Genomic DNA, 16,651 nt, shown 5'->3' on the forward strand with positions numbered 1-16,651 from the left:
TCAGCTGACTCTGCACATGATCTGTCATGTAAGAAACATCTTATGTCAGAATCTCTTTTGCAGATGTGAGTGTAGAAACTTTTTGAGGCCATTTTGGATTTTATTGTTCCCACTGACCCTTACCGATAACAAACTTCAACTTTTTCCTGGAGAACAATTTTGTGATGCAAATGTATTACTCTGTTGAACGCATATTGTTTTGAGAAGCAAAACGCTTTATTTTTTAAACCCCAGCCAACTAGCCGGACTACCTTCATCAACACCAAAACGAGGCTGGAACTCTGCTCACAGGACGCAGCAGGGGGTAAGAAGATGTTCAGAAATGATGTTGCTGAAATGGGATGTTACACAGCTTCATGTCAGAAGAGGCGAACTGTCCCTTTAACCTTATAGCTCCCAAGCATATGAATAATCATTGAAAAAAATCATTTTGGCTCTTCTTGCATCTTTTTGGGTGGGAATAAACCAATGTTTTTGGAATTGGGCTATTTTTGATCATTTTAGGCAATGTTGCATATTTGCAACTGTGGGCTTTCCTGATTAATTTTGTAATAATACAATTTGGAGAGCTGACCTCCCATTAGCGCTGTGAAAGGTGGACAAAGCAGACCACACCAAACGAGAGCAGAAGGAACTAGAACAGACCACCGCAAAGCAGAGTGTAATTCACTGAGCCAAGAAAATGATGCTGTGACAACTGTCGGCACATAAAATGTAATGTAAAAAAATATTACACATGAATGTAAATAATGTATGTAAATTTAAAAAATCAAATAATGTAATGTAAATAAAAAGCTTGTTGCATATCTGCAACTGTGGGTGCTACAAGGTTAAATACTGCTGCAGTATTTTGAATTGATTGTATTTGACGGACAGCATTGCTGGTGCTCAGAAATAACCGTCTTTGTCTTTAAAGCAATACAATGTAACTTCTCAAAAAGCCCACTATGGAGCTCCCCCTACAGGCTTGGAGGTAATGTATGGTTACACTGTCGTAAATACAACACCCTTTCGCTTTCACGTTTCACGTTTGTTGACGAACCGGCGAGTAGTCAGAAGGTGCAAGCTATGTCGACCGAGAAGGTAAGAGTAATCAAATGTACCTGGGAGCGTGAGAGGGCTCTATTTGTTTTTGCGGTAGGTGTGCCAGAAAGCAAGTCGAAGTACTTCCGCTCAGCTCCCGGCCGGTCCAGCAAAGTTACATGGCGCAGTTTTTCCAACTCAGACCCCCGAAGGGCATAGGAGACAGGCCAATCGTAATATTAAAACTCATTCTAGCCGCACAATTTTTTTCAAGCTGTTATTTTAAGGTAGAAATGTTACATAGTATTGCTTTAAAGGCCTACAGAAAGGTGATTTTTTGCACAAAACTGAAATAGCAGATCGATTCCTTATATACCATGGAATTTTTTTATGATTTTAAAATAATTTTAGGCCACTGGCTAGTCCTGATTAGGCCCAATAAACTATCACCACATTTGACTCGAATTTTGGCAAACCGACGACAGGTGCGTGACGTCACGCGTGCCAACTGCTGGAACAATCACCATGTCTGATACTAGTAGTTCTAGTAGCGAAGCCAGCAGTTTGCCAGACCTGGACAGCTTCTTCACGGCAAATTTCGAGCCTAATATTGTTGATGACAATGAAGAAGACAATGAAGAGCCTGAGGAAGAAACCGAGGAGGGATTGGGGCTAGAACCATACAGGTTCGAGCCAGCCATTGCCAGTGAAAGTGGGTCGGAGTCGGAGTCCGAGAGCAGTGGGGACGATGATGGTGATCATGGTGATTTTTTATGGCGAGTAGATGTACGAAGTGCTGTGGGTGCGTGTGTTGCCCTCAGCACCAGCAGCTCACACCACCGGGGACAGAGGAAGCAGAGAGACCTGCGGTCGGAACTCTGTGTCTCCCTGTCCGCCTGCCTCCTCTCTGGTGAAAGCAGCCGGAGCCATCCCGTCGTGTTCAGCTCCCTGCGGTGCGGACGCTCAGGGGGAATCCACCTGGCGGAGAGCGGACACACTCTCCGCCAGGTGGAGAGTGGAAATCAGCCGGCAGAGCGATCATCAAGAGCCCCGACGTGTTGACGCTTGATGATCGCTCTGCCGGCTGATTTCAGGGCAACCATCCCGAGGTGTGTCCGCTCTCCGCCAGGTGGATTCCCCCTGAGCGTCCGCACCACAGGGAGCTGAACACGACGAGACACAGACACAAGTTCCGACCACGGGTCTCTCTGCTTCCTCTGTCCCCGGTGGTGTGAGCTGCTGCTGCTGAGGGCAACACACGCACCCACAGCACTTCGTACATCTACTCGCAATAAAAACTGCACTGAACCCAACGTTTTATTGCCTTCACCACTCAACAAGCATACTATAGCGGCAGCCAGGAAACCCATGGCACCTGTGACGTCGCACGGAAGCCCCGCCCCCAGTCTGGAATTCCAGGAAGGATTTCCAAGCGGCAAATTCAAAATCGCAAATTTCATGCGTTTATGAAATGTTTTGGTGTAGAGTCCAATGATCATTATTGTTCCTCTGTGTATGTTTTATCATTATGTATTGGGTGTAGTGTCAGCTTTCTGTAGGCCTTTAAGGGAAAGAAACAGGACACGATGAGCTCATTCTGATGCAATGTAGCCATCAACTATAGGTGAAGTCCGATAACATGAACACTGAAAGTAAAACGGAGGTGAGTCTGGTGAAACACGTGTGTGTGTGTGTGTGTGTGTTGAGCAGTGTACTTTAGATTAATGGAGAAAAAAAGCTATGGCTTGTTTGTGATTGTCCTGTGGTTGAATGGCATTTTAACAGTATTGTGAGCATAGTTGATTACCTTGTGTTCTGAAGATGTCGTGGTCTGTGTTTTTGGGTTTATATTTAGTTTCATTTGTAATCTTTGGTCTCCTTGTGTCCTGTTTTATTTTGTCGGGTCTTCTTCCCTGTGTATTCTGTTGACTTTAACTTCCTTTCCATGTCACAGCTGGTCTCACCTGATCCTTACTAATTAGCATTCACCCGTCTTTGATTCCCTCGTCCCTCCCTCGGTACATAGTCTCCTGGTTTTCTGTCGGATCATTGCTTCTTGCTCGTCACTCATGTCCATGTCACCTGTGACCTCTTGTGTTCTGTCATGTATCTGTAAATGAAACCCTCAAGGATATCAGCCAGTTCCAGAGTCTCATCTTACTCACCTTTGGGTCCGCAATCTCCATCATCCACAACAGAAGACCCTCAAGATTTTGGGTTCAAATTCAGGGATACCGATGCTTTGGACCGGGACAGCAGGGGTGTTCTGGATAGAGCCTCAGTCATCACAGACGCACCCCTCAGATGGAACAAAAAACCACAGTGGTTCAATAAAGGGACAGTATTATTAAAAGAAGAGTGAGATGGCTCCTGTAGCTCTCCTTCTGAATGACGTTCAGACACACTGCAGCTCACTGACATAGATATTTTATTAGTATTTACATATACACAGACATATGTGAAAGAATGGACTTCCCACTGGAAGCTGACGAACATTTGGAGACAAAGTGTCCCCTTTAGTCAGGTAATCATCTCACAGGGAACTTTCTATCCAACACGGAGAGTGTGGAGGGGGCGTGGCGCATCAGCTGCAGGAGAGAGCTCAGGGGAGCAGCACCAGGTGAGTGATTAGTACGCCAGCATCCACTTGTCTAATCACTCTCCTTTATAAACACAGTAGCGTGCTGGAACCAGAGGAGGAGAAGGAGAACAAGCTGGCACAAAGCGCAGGACGGAGGCCGTGCTGGAAGAGCGATCACTGAAAGAGCGATCAGTGAAAGAGTGAAAGAAAATAATAAAGCATTATACCGTAACCAGATTTCAGTCATACTTTCCAGCTGAAAGAACCCGCAGTGGCTGTGAGAACGCCACAGAGAGGTTGTGCCAACACAAAGCAGTGTGTGAGAGGGCAGACTTCTGGGCTGATGAAGCTTCATTAGTCAGATGAATCATGGTGATGAGATGCTCATCCACACTCAGGCTCAGGCACCAGCATCATCTCACTCTGCCCATCCCTCTACATGTGCTCCAAGTAGTGAGTGAGAACAGGAGGGAGTGGAAGGAGAGGCAGCAGCTTCAGTCTGGATCGGCCAATCACATTCCTGATCTTCAGACGGCACAGCTGGCAGAGAGTCCTGGGAGAACCTGGAGACAAACACAAAGGGTTCTTCTGACATCTCCGCTTCCATACAGCGAAGTACCAATGAACACAGCAGTACCTTCAAATGCCGCCAGCAGACATTTTGTCTGTCCGTCAGCGTGTGCCAGTTCCACTGGACGCTGACCATCACCGTCTCTGGAGTTGACATCAGCACCGAAGTCCAGCAGCACGGCCACCTGATCTGCACTGTCCTGCCTCACAGCAGCGTGCAGAGGGCTGTCGTCTGCTCTGCCCACATTAACACTGGCACCTGGAGCCCACGGGGGACAGAGAGCAGAGGAGGGTGTCACAGTCCAAATGTGCCACACCGACATGGGCGGCCGGTGATGGAGGCCGGGGGACGCTGGGCCTTCCCAAATGTTTTGCAAATGATATATAATACATGTGCGCAGGTTATATAGGCTATTATAGTGTGTGTGGGCGTTGTTGCTGCAGCCCCCTGGTGACAGTCAGGTTAGGTGATAATACAACAGTGTCGTCACCCACCTGGCCCAAAGTGATACGGGTAATGGGCTGGCATTGCAAACATCTGGCTTTTCCAACCGCGCTGCCGCGCTGTTTTGGAAAAAGCATCAAATGGATATCCAAACCTTTTTCAAGGCAAAGGAAAACAAAGAAGTAATTCAGAAGCTGTCAGCAGCATCAGTGACACCACAGCTGTTAACCCGGGAGGGGCGAGCCAGCGAGGAGCATTCAGGTGTGTGTTAACACCATGCCAAGGAGGAAAGACAACAGCAATGATCTCAGAGAAGCAGCTGCTGCTGCCCATCAACCTGGGAAGGGTTAGAAGGCCATTTCCAAACTATCTGGAGTCCATCGTTCTACAGAGAGAAAGATTATTCACAGGTGGAAAACATTCAGGACAGCTGTCAGTCTGCCCAGGAGTGGACGTCCCAGCAAGGTCACCCCAAGGTCAGAAACCCAAGAGCTACATCTCAGACTCTGCAGGCCTCAGTTAGCATGTTAAAGGTTAAAGGTCAGCCCAAGGTCAGAAACCCAAGAGCTACATCTCAGACTCTGCAGGCCTCAGTTAGCATGTTAAAGGTTAAAGGTCAGCCCAAGGTCAGAAACCCAAGAGCTACATATCAGACTCTGCAGGCCTCAGTATGTAAGTATCTAAAGTGCGACAGGCTGAAAGAGCGCACGTTTCACAAAAGCCCCGATATCTCAGTTTGTTGTTGATTTTGGTGGATACCCGCCTTGGTTTAGCTAAGGATAGCTCGCTAATGGCGGCACCTAGAGACACGCAGTTTTGACCCACAAAGAGTTTAAAGTCTCAGCTTTCAAACGAGCCATAACATGTTTCAGTGGCCCTATCACATAATATGCTGTGACTGTACAAAAAACGTAAAAAAAAATGGTTTAGAACACTGGGATTCTACGACATAATTCTGTAAAAAACGCCGGTATTCAATGTGTTAAGTATGGCATTTATTTTTTCCTGACTTGGTTGAATGCCTTGTGCCGATAACTTATCTCCTAAAAACACAATTTCTTCAACTCCAAAAAGACATTTACTTTTGTTGAGTTTTAGTCCATGACTTCTTATTCGATCTAACACTCTGACAAGCCTTTCATTGTGCTCTTGACAAGTGGAACCCCAGATTACGATGTCATCAACATACACTCGAACTCCTTCAAGTCCTTCAATAATCTGTTCCATTGCTCTGTTAAAGATTTCAGACGCTGAGATTATGCCAAATGGTAGTCTCAAAAAACAGTATCTGCCAAAAGGAGTATTGAAAGTACAATACTTGCTGCTATTTTCATCAAGTTTCAGCTGCCAAAAACCTTGTGAAGCATCTAATTTTGTGAAATATTTGGCACCCGTCATTTCACTAGTAATTTCTTCCCGTTTAGGTATCTGGTAATGCTCACGCTTAATGTTTTCATTCAAATCCTTTGGATCCATGCACAATCTCAGTTCTCTATTCTTTTTCTTCACACACACCATCGAGCTGACCCAATCTGTTGGTTCTTCAATTTTTTTAATCACCCCCAACATAGTCATGCGTTCAAGCTCTTTCTTTACTTCATCTCTTAATGGTGCGGGAATTCTTCGAGCTGGATGTATTACTGGTTTTGGATTTTCTTTCAACTGGATATTATATGTAAATGGTAACACACCAAATCTTTTAAACACATCTGCATAGTGTTGCACTATAGTCAGAGTCATTTGGTGTACTCACAGTCATATTAATGCGATTCACTCTTTTCACCAACTGCAAATCTTCACAGGCTTTGTCACCTAACAGAGAATCCAGACCATCACTAACAACAGAGAATAATAAATTATGTATTTTTCCTTTGACTGTCACTTTCAGTCGACACGTTCCCAAACATCTAATACTTTGTCCATTATAATCTCTGAGCGTGACTACTTTGTTCTCCATTTTTGGCTTGACTTTCATTGTTTTAATATCAGACATACTGATCAGGTTTGCTTTAGCACCAGTGTCCAATTTCATGGGAATAATGGTGCCATTAATTTGCAATGGTGCTATCCATTTATCTTCTCGGATAACATGAACTGTTTCTTGTGGTTCATTTTCACAGTTCACCACACCAACAAAAAATGTGTCACTCAGATCAGTATCTTCAACCAAATTAACAGACCTTCCTTTTTTTCTCGAAAAGCACTGCTTGGCAAAATGGTTTTTTTCTCCACACTGAGAACATTGCTTGCCATACGCAGGACATTGTTTCAGATTATGTCGAGAACCACATCTCTTACAGGCGAACATCTTATCATCCATGCGTTGCACAGGTCGTTTCCCTCTGCAATGTTTTCCTCTACCAGAAACTGCACCAACCACTACAGTTTCACTGACGCTGGCTGGGTTGTCATCTGCTTTGTAGAAAGTCCTCAGGTGCATCCGGGAGAGTTCACTGGCTTGGCAAATCTTTATAGCTCCTTCCAAGGTAAGCTCTGCTTCCCCCAACAGCCGTTCTCGGATCCGCTTATCTTCCACGCCGAACACCATCTGATCCCGAATCATGGAGTCTTTCAGTGTGCCAAAGTTACATGTCTGAGCTTTCAGCTTTAGATCAGTCAGAAAGCCATCAAACGGTTCATGTTGATGCTGCACACGAGATCGGAACACATATCTCTCGTATGTTTCATTTTTCTTTGGCGAGCAGTGTCTATCAAAATGATCAAGCACATTGTCCAACTTGTCTTTGTCCTCTTCGTTATCAAAAACAAATGTGTTGTACACTTCAATGGCTTGTGGGCCTGCTATCGTCAGCAGTAACGCTACCTTTCTGCTGTCTGGCTCCTCATTAAGTCCCATGGCCGTCACATACAGCAGAAACTGTTGCTTAAAGTTCCGCCAACTGCTGTCCACATTGCCGATGAGCTTCAAATTCTCTGGTGGCTTCAAAGTATCCATATTCCTTACTTCGTAGTGATTCAATCCGGTTACTTTACTCCTGACACCATGTTGTGTTCCGTATTAAGACCATGAAGCGAAGTCCAGCATGTAGTTTAAATCCCATTTTATTCTGCCGTGTGACACCTGTTTAAAATCAAGTCTTCTTCACTTATATACATTTTTACTCCATCATGTGACCACGAGTTATACTGACATCTAGTGGCTAAACATCATATCATTACAAGACTCTGCAGGCCTCAGTTAGCATGTTAAAGGTCACCCCAAGGTCAGAAACCCAAGAGCTACATCTCAGAGTCTGCAGGCCTCAGTTAGCATGTTACAGGTTAAAGGTCATGACAGCACAGTCAGAAACAGACTGAACAAGTGTGGCTTGTTTGGAAGGGCTGCAGGAGAAAGCCTCTTCTCTCTAAAAAGAACATGGCAGCACAGCTTAGGTTTGCAAAGCTGCATCTGTACAAAGCACAAGACTTCTGGAACAATGTCCTTTGGACAGACCAGACCAAAGTGGAGATGTTTGCTCATAATGCACAGCAGCACGTTTGGAGGAAACCAAACACAGCACATCAGCACAAACACCTCACACCAGCTGTCAAGCACGGTGGTGGAGGGCTGATGATCTGGGCTGGTTCTGCTGCCACAGGACCTGGGCACCTTGCAGCCATTGAGTCCACCATGAACTCCTCTGGATACCAAAGTTATCATGTATTTAATCTGAATTTTTGTTCATAAATAATGACACAGTGTAATATGTCATGTGTCATCTGAGGTGGGAGTTACTGAGTTGTAAGACTTTTGTGAGGACCAGATGTAACACTTTGGAATAGAAAGAGGGGGGACTTTCCTTTTTCACTTGACTGCACAATGTTAGCAAATGGTGATGACACAACGATGCATCACATGCTCACTGTCGAGCTTCAGTGACTGTTCCTCACTCATGCGTTCTGTCTGATTCTGAACCAGAAGAGAAACAAAAGAATCAAATGTCGTGAAGCTGAAGTCTGATGACATTCATGGAGGAGCTGATCTGGTAAGGCAGTGAGGATCACCTCCAGATCTCCACTCTGCAGCCACAAGTCAAAAGGGGTAAAGCCACACCAAGAGACCCAAACAGTGGTTGATCATATGAACCTATGCACTCCTGAATTCAGTACTGCAGGCAACACTAACAAAGTATTTTAAAGAAAGGAATGCTCCAAACTGAAGGAGAACAAGGTTTAAAGAGTGATCCAGACCTCTGTGCAGCAGAATCTTTGAGCAGTCCGTGTGTCGGTGGAGACAGCTCATGTAGAGAGGAGAGCCCAGGTGGGGCACCTGGTGGTCTGGGTCTGCTCCATGAGAGAGAAGAGACTCCACACACTGGCTGTTACCTGCACACATGCACAGACAGTATTAAACATTCAAAGCCAGCAGAACTTTAAATCCCACTTCTTTCATTTTTACCCTCACTAAACAGTTCTTTGAGCTCAGCTTCGGACCAGCTGTTTTACTGTGGTTAAACTTCAGTCATTTTAAACATTAAAATGAAACTTCATGAATCTATAACCCAGCATCATGAATTATGTGTGGCAGCAATGGAACAGCAGAACTGCTCGTGTGTTTATTTCTCATTTCTAACACAAAGAGAAGAGCAGTGACTCACACTATATTCACTTTAGGCAGCAGTCACACACTGATGAAACACCTATGGGTACCCCTAGGATCCTGAGAGCCCTATGACCAGTCCACCCTGGTAGGGTCTGCAGGGTGGACTGGTCTCGGGGAAAGGTCCCATACTGCTGCCCTAATGCTGCGTGTACACCAAGAGCGACCTCCGCTACCTGGTAGCGGAGGTCGCTGGAGAAGCTTCGCTTGAGAATTTGCTTTGGTAGCTTTGGTAGCTCGTGACGTCACATTTAGAATGTTCAATTTTTAAAGGCCCCGCGGCTGTGCAGCACCCCCGCGGAAAAAAAACATGAGGAAAGAGAGGGCAGGGACACGAATAAACGTGTTGTTATTTACAATTTGTTATACAAGATATACATCACGTTACAAATTATGTAAAACTACATTAGGTACACCTGAGAAGAGCAGGAATAGCAGAGGCAGCTGTGAAAAAGAAACTAAATTCGAAATAAAATCCGAAATAAATCCGAAATAAAACTTAATTGCAGTGAGAAAGGTATGTGTGGGGTTACTACACTATTGTATTGAAGCACTCGACACGGCAATTGCAACAGTCTCAGGATTAAACGACTATTGGAACTAAAGTTTACACGTCTGTTTCCGCGAACCCCGCGGATTGTCGGAGCCCTACAATCTGTGGATTGTCATTGGTTTTCACCGAAACGCGTCATAGCTCATTACCATAATGTTAAGGCCCTGTCACACTGTTGCGTATGAGAGAAGCATATGAGTTGCGTATGAAAATTATCACTCATACGCTGATGTACGCTGACATACACCAGGGGAACGTTAGGCATAGGTTGTATACGTTTCAAGCACGCTGGCATACGTTGACATACGCTGAGGCAGAAATACATTTTTGAACATGCTCAAAACTTTTGTGCGTATGGTTAATACGCTAAGCATACGCTAGGCATACGCTGAATACGCTAGAGGTACGATATAGGTACGTCACTGATAGGTCGAGAACGCTGGACATAAATTGCCATATGTTGCCATGAAGGTGTACCGTACAGCTAGCGTATTTATAGCCTCCGCCCGTCTGCCGCCTCCATCTCCGCAAGACGGGCGGAGATGGAGGCAGCAGGCAACCGACGATTCACGGGAGCGGTCAGGAGGAGGAGTTGGGGATCTTGATCGCTCAGAAGCATGTAACTCATCAGCCGCAGGTGCATCAGGCATTTCAGCAGGTTTGGGTGAGAATGATTCTTGTGTTTTTTTGCCTTTTCCTCGGCCCAGGGCCCGGGCAAACGACAATTGCTTCTTGGGAGGCATGATCGAGATGAATGTCTCGAGAGATGTTGATAGCGCGTCGTCTACTGCAATAATGGAGCAATGTGGAAAGGCTGCTGATATAGGCGCGTTGAAACGTACACTGGGCATGCGCAGTTCATATGCTACTCATACGCTAGTCATTCTTTATTTTCAAGGACTTTTCGTGCGTATGAAAATTATATTATTAATTTTCATACGCAACTCATACGCTTCTCTCATACGCAACAGTGTGACAGGGCCATTGAGTTTAATCGCTGGAATCCGCTCTGGTAGCTCAGTTCTCTTCGCCACTGGAGAATCCGCTCTGGTAGCCCAGGTAGCTCACCCTCCATAGTGAAATAATGATTTCCGGCGCTCAGGTAGCGTAGGTCGCTCTTGGTGTACACGCAGCATTACTGTTCACAGAGGCTTAAATGGGGTCGTCAGACAGCACTGCTCCCATCCTCTGACATTCTGTAAAAGTTGCTTGAAACACAAATATTTTAAAACATTGAGTTTCATGCCAGATCTTTCAACAAAAGAAATTTCCCTGAACAAAACTAGACAGACTGTTCCAGCGTACAGACAGAGAGGTAACCCTGCAGAACAGTCCCCAAAAGCCCAAAATGTCCATGTAGAGGAGCTCATCTGCCCCGCTGCACAGTGGGAAGACCACAGGAAGCCCCCCTTCTCCACACATGGAGTAAAGTCTGGAAATCTGGAGGAGCTGCATGTGAGAACACGCGTCCAGAATACTTTTTAATCCTGCTTTTGTAATGATGTGAACGTGGGAGCTAAGCTTCCTGATCATTTAACCCATTTAGGCCTAAAACGCCTGGAAAAGAATGCCTGTAAAACCTATGGGCGATTTCAGTACAGAAGAGTATTAGGGCCAGGCATAAGAAAAAATATATATATTTTGCCTGTCGAGATTAAAGTCAACATGTCGAGAATAAAGTCGAAATGTCGACAATAAAGTTGAAATGTCGAGAATAAAGTCGAACGACATGTCGACTTTGTTCTCAACATGTCGACTTTATTCTCGACATTTCGACTTTATTCTCGACATTTCGACTTTATTCTCGACATGTCGACTTTATTCTTCTAGATTGCGCTGCTGAGGGTGGCAGCACGTTGGAGTAGCTCTGTACCTCACATTGAGATTTTCTTTTTTTTCTAAATTTCATTCCTGTTTTTTCTTGGAAGAAATTGCATTTTTTGGACAACTGTTCCTTCCTGCCTTGGATGCTGTGCAGCTGGATTGATTTTTCCCAATACTTTTGTATATTTTGCTCTTTTGTTATGATGCATAACCATAGCAACAGGGTGGTTTACAACAGGGAGCAGCTGATTAACATTGGAAAAGCAGAAATAATTCGACAACTGAAGCCAGAAATCCCACTGGAATTGAAAAGGAGGCGTCGTGGATGCAGAGCAGGAGCAAAGAGGAGAGAAAGAAAGAAGAAGTTCAAACCATCTCTGCCATCCGTCATCATGGGCAATGTAAGATCGTTAGCTAACAAGTTGGATGAACTTCTAGCCTTGACAAGGACTCAGCAAGAATATCGGGAATGTAGCATTATGTGTTTTACTGAGACATGGCTGCAGGATCATATCCCCAACTCCAGCGTCTCTCTGCCGGGCTTCCTGACTGTACGAGCAGATCGAGATTTAAAGAGTAGCAGGAAAAGGAAAGGGGGTGGATTGGCAGTGCTTGTCAACAACAGATGGTGTCACACAGGACATGTTACTGTGAAGAGTCGTCTCTGCAGTCCTGACATTGAACTATTGGCAGTAAGTTTTCGTCCATACTATTTGCCAAGAGAGTTCACCAGTATTGTTTTGGTGGCTGTTTACATTCCACCCTTAGCTGTTGCCGACACTGCATGTGATGTCATCAGTTCCGTTGTTGCTAAGATACAGACACAACACCCCAATTCTTTTGTGGCAATATCTGGTGATTTTAATCATGCCTCACTCTCTGCTACACTGCCAACTTTTCAACAGTTTGTCAGCTGCTCTACCAGAGAAAACAAGACATTGGATTTGTTTTACACAAATGTCAAGGATTCATACATTTCCAAATCAAGACCTCCCCTGGGTAAATCAGATCACAACCTTGTTTTTCTCTGTTCAGCATATAAACCCCTTGTCCAGAGACTACCTGTCACAAAAAGGACTGTTAGAAAGTGGTCACAGGAAGCTGAAGAAGCCTTACAGGGTTGTTTTGATGCAACCGATTGGATTTCTCTTTGTAAGCCACATGGACAGGACATTAATGCCATGACTGAGTATGTGACTGACTATATAAACTTCTGTGTGGACAACACCATCCCCACCAGAACAGTGAGATGCTTCCCTAATAACAAACCCTGGATCACCAGTGAGCTAAAGGAACTATTGAACAAAAAAAAAGAGCCTTTAGGGAGCGAGACAGGGAGTTACTGAGGAGTATACAGAACCAGCTCAAAGTCAAGATCAGAGAGAGCAAGGAGGTGTATAGAAAGAAGCTTGAGAGTAAACTGCAGAGGAACAATATCAGAGATGTGTGGTCAGGAATGAAGAAGATCACAGGCAGAGGGAGGATCGGATGGATGGAAGTCTGGACAGAGCAAATGAGCTGAACACATTCTTCAACAGGTTTAGTTCAGGAACAAGCTCACCATCCTCCCCTCCTGTTCCCAGCCAAAGAGACATCCCACCCTCCTCTGACCCACAGCTTTCCTGTAACATCTCCACCTCCACCTCAGTCATGGATTCTTCTGCTTCCACTAGTTTGTCTTCAACCCAATCAGGAGATGCTGCTGTCCCCTTTGTCTCCCCCTCCCACTTTTCTGTTTCTAGAAATCAGGTGAAGAGGCAGTTGGAGAGACTGAACAAGGCTGCAGGTCCAGATGGTGTCAGCCCCCGAGTCCTGAAGGCCTGTGCAGAGCAGCTCTGTGAGATTCTGCAACACCTTTTCAACCTTAGCTTGACCCAAGAGAGGGTACCACTGTTGTGGAAGACATCCTGTCTGGTTCCGGTACCAAAGAAAACTCATCCTTCAGACATCAATGACTACAGACCCTGACATCCCACATCATGAAGGTCCTGGAGAGACTCCTGTTGACCCACCTGTGTAAGCAAACCAGCACATATCAGGACCCCCTGCAGTTTGCTTATCGCCATGGAGTTGGAGTTGAAGACGCTATCATACACCTGCTTCAACAAACCCACTGTCATCTGGACAAAGCAGGCAGCACTGTGAGGATCATGTTCTTTGATTTCTCCAATGCATTTAACACAATTCAGCCTGATCTGCTTCGTCTGAAACTCCAGAAGACTCAGGTGGAGGCCTCAACAATCACCTGGATTAATGACTACCTGACAAACAGACCACAGTTTGTCAGACTGAAGAATTGTGTGTCTAACCAGGTGATCAGCAGCACAGGAGCACCACAGGGGACTGTACTCTCACCATTCCTTTTCACTCTGTACACTTCAGACTTCCAGTACAAGAGGTGGTTGAGGAATATAAATACCTTGGTGTTCATCTGGACAACAGACTGGACTGGAGACACAACAGTGAAGCAATCTACAAGAAAGGACAGAGCAGACTGTACTTCTTGAGGAAGCTAAGGTCCTTCAAGGTTTGCAACAAGATGTTGCAGATCTTCTACAAGTCTGTTGTCGAGAGCGTCATTTCCTCTTGCGTCATCTGTTGGGGCAGCAGCATCAGAACCAGGGACCTAAAAAGACTCAACAACCTGATAAGGAAGGCTGGTTCTGTTCTGGGGACGACTGTGGAACCTCTGGAGACAATAATGCAAAGAAGGATTTTCCTCTCCATGAGACTGTTATCGGAAAACAGAGTCTCTTCAGTCAAAGGCTTCTTCAGTTTGGATGCAAAACGGACCGCTACAGGAAATCATTCCTGCCCACAGCCATCAGCATCTATAATAACTCCTTGATTTAATTGAGTTACATCAACATTTAATTTCCCTCTGGGATAAATAAAGTATTTTTGAATTGAATTGAATTGAATTGAATATTCTCGACAGGCAAAATATAAATATTTTTTTATTATGCCTGGCCCTAATACTCTTCCGTAATTTCAGAAAGACCCCCTAAAACCTGAAGTTTTTCTGGAAATTCAGCAATTGTGTCAACGCCTACTAAATGATTGATTTCTCAGCCTCTGTAGCAGATAGAAACAAAATTCAAAAAGTATTTGAGAGCTTACACCTGTGGCTTTCTTTGGAAATTGAGTTTATTTACATACACCTTCACGAAAATAGAAAATGTAAAAAGTAAAGTGCAGCAACAGCACTATTTTCAATTAGAAAACAGTAATAAAATAAAATAAAATTTAATTTTATATTTAAATGATTTATTTATCTATTTATTTTATCGCCAGTAATCTCTTCGTACTGGCAGCACAAGGAGTCCCATGCGCATACACATTCCAATAAACGTTTTCATTGCCATCTTTGCTCGAGCTGGAGTCTGAAGTACCTGCTCACTGTATCTATTCGTCTCGGAAACGAGATGCGCCCAAAGCTCCTCAGTAAAAATATGATTAAATGCCTGCAACGGTGTGGCATCTGCAGGTAAATCCACTTTCACCCCTGGTGTGCGGTTGAAATCTCTCCTTCGATTACGGTGGTAATTGTCAGTCTGCCACTCACATTCAAACCCTTCAAAATCATCCTCGTCGTTATCGTCATCTTCAAACATATGTGTTAGCCATAAATCTCCATCAATTGGGTCAGCACGTTCATCAGCATCATCAAAGCCAAGAAACTCCTCCCAATCGCTGCCGTCTGAAAAAGACGTGTACGCTTTCCCGGCCTTAAAGGTAGAATAACGCAACAGCGCCCCCGGCTTTAAAGGTAGAAATGCGGCAATGCTTTCCCGGCCTAAATGGGTTAAGGTGCTGCTGCTGCTTCCCACTCTGCTCTGCAGACCTGTCTCATGGTTCCCATTCACTCTTTCATCTTGTAGAAATGATACTAACATCCACTCTGTCTCACAGGTCTGAACCCTACTGTGCAGTAAAGTGTGACCCCGGCACGCCTACCTGGAGACCAAAGGAGACCATGTTATGCTGTCAGTGCTGTGGCGGCCCCCTCAGTTACCTGAGCCCACCTGAGCAGGGCCGAAGGGTCTGACCAGCACATGCACAGTTGTCATGATCCATGGCTTTTTGGCTTTCCCTGTGTTCTGGTTTTCCTTTTTGCCATCACTTTACTTCTTGCTCCTTAGTTAGCTGGCATGCTGCTTTATTTGGAAGAGTTTTGGTTGCTTCCTTTCCTTCCTGTGTTACACCTGCTTTCTGTTGCTGATTAGCTCTCAGCTGCTGTCCATCTCCTCATCCCTCCCTCTGCATATTTATCGGACCTTGTGTGTTGTTTCTTTGTCCCTGTCACTCCCTCCTGGTTTGTTCTTGTTATCCGGTATTTGGACTTACATTTTCACCAGTCTTTAGTTTTTCTGTTTGGACTTTTTGGAGTCTCTGCTCTGCAATGCCAGCTCTGGAAGTTTATTAGAAGTTTACTCCTTAAGTTCTAAATCTGCTTTGCTCCTGCCTGCTGCCTGCAATGAGTCCACTTGTTCAATGAATCCTGACACAGAGGAGCTTGGACAGATGATAGTGAGCTCTGATTGAAAAGGTGCTGTTAGGATGTCACACAGGATGTCATAGCATGCAGCTGCCGCTGCCGTACTTACCTCTCTTGCAGGCTTCGTGTAAGGCTGAAGGGAAGTGTGCGTGGTGTGTATGTGTGTGTGCTCCGTTCTGCAGCAGCAGCTCCATACAGCCAACACTCCCGGAGGCACAGCAGTTGTACAAAGGAGTGACGCCGTCGATGGTCGCAGCATTCACCTGTGGACAGGCAGACGGGAGCACAGGAACCGTGACCACAGGACCACAGGAGCCGTGACCACAGGACCACAGGAACCGTGACCACAGGACCATAGGAGCCTTGACCACAGGAACCGTGACCACAGGACCACAGGAGCCGTGACCACAGGACCACAGGAACCGTGACCACAGGAGCCGTGACCACAGGACCACAGGAGCCGTGACCACAGGACCACAGGAGCCGTGACCACAGGACCACAGGAGCCGTGACCACAGGACCACAGGAACCGTGACCACAGGACCACAGGAACCGTG

At 45.4% G+C, this 16,651-nt stretch overlaps 1 protein-coding gene across 1 annotated transcript in view; it reads right to left on the reverse strand.

The window, feature by feature from the left end:
- Positions 1 to 3,434: 3,434 nt before the first annotated feature.
- Positions 3,435 to 16,651, reverse strand: part of asb5b (ankyrin repeat and SOCS box containing 5b) — a 30,403-nt gene continuing 17,186 nt past the window's right edge. The window contains exons 4-7 of the mRNA XM_075464241.1: positions 16,204 to 16,357; positions 8,811 to 8,945; positions 4,242 to 4,433; positions 3,435 to 4,167 (exon numbers count right to left, since the gene is read on the reverse strand). Of these exons, the coding sequence (XP_075320356.1) occupies positions 4,040 to 4,167; positions 4,242 to 4,433; positions 8,811 to 8,945; positions 16,204 to 16,357 (609 nt within the window). The 3' untranslated portion in view covers positions 3,435 to 4,039. The remainder of the gene's footprint in view (positions 4,168 to 4,241; positions 4,434 to 8,810; positions 8,946 to 16,203; positions 16,358 to 16,651) is intronic.

This window comes from Odontesthes bonariensis, chromosome 4 (genome assembly GCF_027942865.1).
Source record: "Odontesthes bonariensis isolate fOdoBon6 chromosome 4, fOdoBon6.hap1, whole genome shotgun sequence".
NCBI classification, from domain to species: Eukaryota; Metazoa; Chordata; class Actinopteri; order Atheriniformes; family Atherinopsidae; genus Odontesthes; species Odontesthes bonariensis.